General features: G+C 45.8%; 1 protein-coding gene across 1 annotated transcript; it reads right to left on the reverse strand.

The window, feature by feature from the left end:
* Positions 1-3,044: 3,044 nt before the first annotated feature.
* On the reverse strand, positions 3,045-3,697 carry LOC307104002 (uncharacterized protein CXorf38-like; the record flags this gene model as incomplete). The annotated part of the gene is made up of 1 exon (XM_079778655.1): positions 3,045-3,697. One exon carries the CDS (start codon positions 3,695-3,697, stop codon positions 3,092-3,094), a length of 606 nt encoding a protein of 201 aa, XP_079634781.1. The 3' UTR covers positions 3,045-3,091.
* Positions 3,698-7,250: the final 3,553 nt, after the last annotated feature.

A 7,250-nucleotide genomic window follows, 5' to 3' on the forward strand; every position in this document is an offset into this window, starting at 1 on the left:
TGAAGGTCAGCCATTGCTGTTTGTTCTTCCCTATTGATTCCCTGAGACCTCGCGCCACCCAATTCACAACCTCACCCCAGCTGTATGCAGAGGCCTTTGCATATGAATGGCCTGGCCCTTTGCAATCTAAGATTACCTAAAAAACTGTAGCTGGGTAAGAGATCTCAAGAACTTCCAATAGAAGGCCCAAGGCTCCACAGCAGCTTGCATTGCTTCGCAGCTGGGACTCACCTCCAAACCCCAAACAAAGAAGAGGAATCTGCAGACCTCTCCATAGCTCCTGCTGGGTGGCCTCAGGCAGAGACTAAATTAGCACCACCTTGGAAATCCAAGACCCAATGTACCCAGCGGTCAGAGTGGGACCATCCAGATTACAACTCCTCAGATCCATAAGGGACACACTCAGGGGGCAGACTCAGTGAGCACCAAAGCCCCACTGAAGCAAGTCTTGCCCCATAAGGGTGTCTCCAGCACAGAAGATCTCCTATTGTAGAAACAACTGATCCTCAGAGCCAACTGATCTGGACGTCAATTCCTCCCAGTGATATCAACAACAATCAAGACTTAACTACAACAAGACTGTGCACACAGCCCACAAAGGGGTGCACCAAGAGTGTCCACTTCAGGTAAATGGGGAGACTGAGCCACTGGACCCTATAGGACACCTAGCACACAAAGCCATTCTATCAACACAGGGAAGCAGCCAAAATGTGGAGACAAAGAAACAGGTCACAAATGAAAGAAATGGAGGAAAGCAAACTACTGGATATAGAGTTCAAAACCATGGTTATAAGGTTACTCAAGAATCTTCTAGAAACCTCCCATAAATTTAGTGAAACCCTCAAGGATATGAAGAAGGACCAATTAGAAATTAAACATACACTGACTGAAATAAAAAAAAATAATATACAGAGATCCAACAGCAGACTAGAGGGCCCCAAAAATCAAGTCAAAGATTTGAAATAGAAGAAACAAAAAACACCCAACCGGAAAAGAAAAAAGAATCCAAAAATATGAAGATAGTGTAAGGAACCTCTGGGACAACTTCAAGCGTACCAACATCAGAATTATGGGGGTGCCAGAGGAAGAGAAAGAGCAAGATATTGAAAACTTCTTGGAAGAAATAATGACAGAAAACTTCCCCTACCTGGTGAAACAAATAGATTTACAAGTCCAGGAAGTACAGAGAACCCCAAACAAAAGAAAGCCAAAGAGGACCACACCAAGACACATCATAATTAAAATGCCAAGAGCAAAAGACATAGAGAGGATATTAAAAGCAGCAAGAGAAAAAGTTAGTTACCTACAAGGGAGTACCCATACGACTGTCAGTTGATTTCTCAACAGAAACTATGCGGGTCAGAGGGGAGTGGCAAGAAGTATTCAAAGTGGTGAATAGCAAGAACCTACAACCAAGATTACTCTACCCAGCAAAGCTATCGTTCAGAAATGAAGGTCAGATAAAGAGCTTCACAGATAAGAAAAAGCTAAAGGAGTTCATCACCACCAAACCCATATTATATGAAATACTGAAGGGTATTCTTTAAGAAGAGGAGGAAGAAGAAAAAGGTAAAGATAAAAATAATGAAAAACAAATACATATCTATCAACAAGTGAATCTAAAAATCAAGTGAATAAAAAATCTGATGAACGGAATAAACTGGTGAATATAATAGAATCAGGGGCATAGAAAGGGAGTGAACTGACAATTCTTGGGGGGATTTGGGGTGTGGGGGGAGCGGGAAGAAACTGGACAAAAATCGTACACCTATGGATGAGGACAGTGTGTAGGGGGGTAAGGGCAGAGGGGGTGGATCCGGTGGAGGGGAGCTAAGGGGGGAAAAAAGAGTAACAATTGTAATAATCTAAACAATAAAGATTTATTTAAAAATACTTAGGAATAAACTTAACTAAGGACGTAAAAGAACTGAACTTGGAAAACTAGAGGACATGGAAAAAAGAAATAGAGGAAGACATGGCATAAACAAATGGAAGAACATACCATTTTCATGGACTGGTAGAATCAATGTCCTTAAAATGTCCATACTACCCAAAGCACTCACCAGATTCAATGCAATCCCCATTAAAATACCAATGGCAACACCAAAGAAAGGGTGTCACTACTATCACTACTTGCCGCCAGTAGAGGTGCAGAAAATGTAACTAAGACCTTGTCTATATAAAAAGAAATGAACAGCCAGTTTGAAAGGGAATTGCCATGGACTAGAACAAAGAATATCCTTACATGATATTATTCTACAACTAGAGGCCCAGTGCATGATTGAATCATGCACGTGTAGGGTCCCCTACACGCTTTCGCTTTTGATCACGGGGGAGCTGGGTGCCTGTCCGCTGGTGCACCAGGCCTTTCAGAAGCCTCCGGCTTGGTGGAGGCTTCTGAAAGGCCTGGTGCCAGAGCAGACAGGCACCCAGCTCCACCACTTTTTTTTTTTTTTTAGGTTTTATAAAATTACATTAAGTGTCTTTTAATGTAAAAATATTTACATTGAACACCCGCCCCCATCCTTGCCCCTTCTCTACAGATCACATCCATTTTTAAATTTTTTCCTTTAAAAAAAAATATTTTGTTAATCCTCACCCAAGGTTATTTTTCCATTGATTTTTGTTTTAGGGAGAGTGGAAGGGAAAGGGAGAGACAGAGAGCAACGTCGAGGTCAGAGAGACACATTGATTGGTTGCCTTCTGCTCGAGTCCTGACCAGGGCCCGGGCCGGGGAGGAGCCTGCAATCAAGGTACATGCCCTTGACCAGAATTGAATCCGGGACCGTTGGTCTGCAGGCTGACGCTCTATCCACTGAGCCACACGGGCCAGGGCCAGATCACATCCTTGATGGGCAGCCGAGGAAGCAAGAGCTCAGCTTCTTGGGCCACTCCTCCAGGTGGCTAGGCCCTGGGCAGCGGGGACCATGGCAATTCTGTCCCTGAAGGTTCAGAGGCAACATGGCCAGCTAAGCACCACAGCTGGAATGGGACAGCGGCGCCACAGTTCAGGAAACACACAGGACACAGTCAGAGGTGGAAGACATCTTGGGTAAGAGGAATAGAGGAGGTATGAATGAATCTGTGAATCTCAGGCCTCCCCTGCGGCTGCCTGGACCCCAGGCTCCTTTGAATCCAGTTTTTGATGCTGTAGACACAGGCTGCCCAGCTTCTGCAGATCCTCTGAAGGACCGTTCCTAAGATCCTCATCGTTTCTTAGAAATTCTCTCACCGCTTCCAGCAGAGTTAGGATCTCTTCTGGCAACACCTCTTGTTCTTTCGCTTGAAGATAAATCTCTTGAAGTTTTTCCTTTAGAAATTCCATTTCGATTTCATGGACGTGGCTCTCACGCAGGTAAATGCCTGTTTCATAGTCACACCCATCTCGATGATCTTCCTCGGGGATGGGGACGGCCCAGTCCGATGTCAACAGCTCTTCTATTCTGGAGTACGCCTCCACAATCTCTGGGATATTACGGAATTCATTCAGAAAATGTTGGTTCTTTATCTGGAAATCTCGAAGCCACATAGAAGATACCTTCCTCTCTGAAGAGTGCATGATACCGTTACGACCCTTAATCACCTCTGTGACTTTCTTTCCATCAACCAGGAAGTGATCGCAGGCGTTGATGAGGTTTAAAAGAGCCACTGCATCACATTCCTCGGGTCCTGCTTTGTCCGCCAGTCCGCGGGGCATGAAGGCCTTGGCCACCTCCCAGGCGTCCGCGGGCCAGCGGCCCGGCTGGCAGTTGCCCCAGTGGACGTCTCCGTTTCTGTTGGTGTGATATTTCAGGATCCCCCGTTTCCACTCCGCGCACACCTGGCACTGAGGCTGGGAACTGGCGGCGCGCGGGCTGCACCTGGAGCCGCCGCGGCAAGTGGCGCCCGGGCCCAGGCCGGAAGCACAGGCGAGCAGGCTGTGGTGGAAGGCCAGCATCTCCCGGCCCACGAAGCCCTGCAGGCAGCTGTCGCCTTCATGCAGTTCTTGTACTTGGCGCAGTTGAGGCGAACCGCCAACTCCTACAGCACCATCTCCCACTCCTGCCGCGGAGGCAACGGGGGCGGGGTGGGCGGCCCCAGCTCCACCACTTTTGATGATCCATGGCCTCTGAGGGGGGCTACCCTGCTGTTGAGAGGCGCAGGGGGCGGGGCTCCCACCCCCTGTGCCTCTCAACGGCCGGATCCGTGGCCACTGAGGGGGCTGCCGCGGACATCCAGCTGTGCCTCTCAACAGCAGGGTAGCCAGGTGTCCGCGGCAGCCCCCTCAGCGGCCCCGGATCTGGCCATTGAGAGGCACAGGGGTGGGAGCCCCGTCCCCTGCGCCTCTCAACAGCAGGGTAGCCCCCCTCAGTAGCAGCGGATCCCGTGCCTCTCAATGGCCGGGATAGGCCACCCAGAGTCCCGCCCCCCAGCCTCCCGCCGCCCAATCATGGGTGTAGCGGAGTGATGGTAATTTACATGTTACGCTATTATTAGATAGATGTCATTAAAATTTTTCCCAGATTTGGATCACCCCCAATACTTATAATAGTTCTTCGCACCCTTGGGGATTAAAAAAAAAATCATCTGTTTGGTGCTTGGAGATAAACTTAAAACATCTCTTGATACTTTAGAATTACAACAGCATAATATACAATTATCCCAAGCAAACTTACAAACTAATTCTTTGAATGTCTGGCAGCAATTTAAAAAAGACATGTAAGGATTTAATCCTTTTCATTGTGTAGAGGGCCTCCTGGGAAGGCACCTGAGCATTCTATCTTGGTCTCTCTTACCCTTTAGGCCAAGAGAGACCCTCTTCTCACAATTCAATTGCTCACAGCTGTTGCATGAGCTCTCTGTTCATGTCGAGGTTGAAGTCTCATGATGACTGGTGCCATGGATCTGTCTCTCACCCAGTGGGGCGAACTGAGCCCTCCCTGGAGAAGAAACCGGGTTACACAAGATATGTGATCAGTGCTGGAACCCTGCCAGCAGGCGAGGGGATCCCAAGGCAGGTGCTGGGCATGGAGGCCACGGGGGCATAGGCTACCAAGGAGACAAAACTGAACCTCACGTCACCCTGCTTGGCCCCGGAGGATGGCTGGTTAGCCAGAGACGGGTAAGATTCCTCAAGGAAGGAACAATCTAAGACAGGCACAGTCGCAGAGGGGCCATCAGGAGAGAATTTGGGGATCAACAGAGGTGGGGCACAGACCCTCACCCCCCCAACATTGCAGGGGCCTGAACCCTAGCCCCTTCTGAGGGAGGTCTCCTGCCCCCATGGCTGCTTCGTGCTTCCCATGCCCAGCTCAGATCAGGACCCAGGTGACCGACAGAGACTTGGCCGACAGCAGCTGCCCTCTCATTCCAACAAGAATTGTTTGAGTTGTCTTGTACCCATGGTGTGGGGAAGTGGGTTTACGATATCTAAATCCAGCCTACCATCAGGAATGCTCAGGACCTACTCAAGAAGGCAAATAATCCCTTCCACTAATATTTACAGGGTAAAATAAGATTATTGTTAGAGTAATAAATTTGACAGTAAAATAGTCAAGTTTTCAGGCAAATTTAAATTGGCTAGTTGAAACAAGCGAATATTCTTAAAAAATTAATTGTACTGGACAAAAAGGTGTTCCTAAAGTGTTAACTAAAATTTTTATTGGTACTTCATCTCATAATAAAATTGTGCACCATGTAATGAACCTAAAACAGTAATATTATAGTGCAAAAAATTAAAATTTAAAAACCATCAAGACTACATTATAAAATTTTCAAAAGCCTCCTAACATTTAAATCAAAAAAGGAGGGGATAGTAGAAGAATATCATGTAAGGAAAAATATCTTGTAAGTAAATTACATCTAGAAAATTAATACTTTAGAAAATTAATTGTAAGGCTAAAAGCAAGACACCCATGAAAAACACACAAGGTGTCAAAACAAGCCAGAGGAAAATCATTTGGGCAAAAAATAAAATAGGATCCCAAGTCAAATTTAGAGAAAATATTCCTTTATTAACTTTTGGTTGAGAATATGTTTGTATATTTTCAGAAAACAACTCCGAGACCATGTGGATTCCAGCAACAGAGAGGAATCGACAGGACTACCCCAGCCATGAAGGCAGAAGAGAAGCAGTCCAGAGATGGAAGACGCTGATGTGGCCTTCCCATACTAGCAGTTAGCAGCTGTGCATTACTGCAGGTTGCCCAGGACCAAACCAGAGAGAGTCGGACCTGAATTACCACCATTTGTCCACCATCCAGAACTTTAATGTCAGTGTTGACATGTACACATAAGGAACTGTTGGACATTGAAATTGGGTCTCAAAAGAACTGTTGGACCAGAAAGAAACTCACCACAGACTGATTCATTTGCCTGTCACCATAACCATTATTGCTTATCTCATTTTCGGTTCTTATAAGTATATTTCTAATAGCACATGATCTCACTCATCTAGGGGAAATAATGAACAACATAGACTGATGAATAAGAACAGACCCAGAAACGAGGAGGCATGGATCAGACTGTTGGGCCTCAGAGGGAGGGTAGGAGAGGGTGGGGGTAAAGGGGAGAGATCAACCAAAGGACTTGTGTGCAAGCACATGAGCCTAACCAGCAGTTAAGGACAACAGGGGGGTGAGGGCATGTGTGGGGAGGGGTGTGGGATGGGAATGGGGGGATGAGGACAAATATGTGATACCTTAATCAATAAAGAAATTTAAAAAATAAAAAATAAAATACCAATGGCATATTGCAAAGATATAAAACAAATTCTCCAAAAATTCATTTGGAATAAAAAAAGACCTGAATAGCCACAGCAATCCTGAAAAAGAATAACAAAGTTGGAGGGATCACAATACCAGATATCAAGCTATATTACCAACCCAAGGTTCTCAAAACTGCCTGGCACTGGCACAAGAAAAAACATATAGACCAAGGGTACAAAACAGAGAACCCAGAAATTGACCCAAGCAATTATACTCAATTAATATTTGTTAAAGGAAGCAATAGCATACAATGGAGTCAAAACAGTCCTTAAATAAATGGTACTGGGAACTTGGTCAGATACACGCCAAAAATGAAACTAGATCACCGACCTATACCATAAACAAAACCAAACTAAAATGGCTAAAGGACTAAAATGTAAGATGTAAAACCATAAAAATTCTACAAGACTCCATGGGCAGCAAAAAGCAGACATATGTCGTAGCAATATCTTTACGGACACAGCTCCTAGGGCAATGGAGACTAAGGAGAAAATAACCAAATGG

This window comes from Cnephaeus nilssonii, assembly GCF_951640355.1.
Source record: "Cnephaeus nilssonii genome assembly, chromosome: 8".
Lineage (NCBI taxonomy): Eukaryota > Metazoa > Chordata > Mammalia > Chiroptera > Vespertilionidae > Cnephaeus > Cnephaeus nilssonii.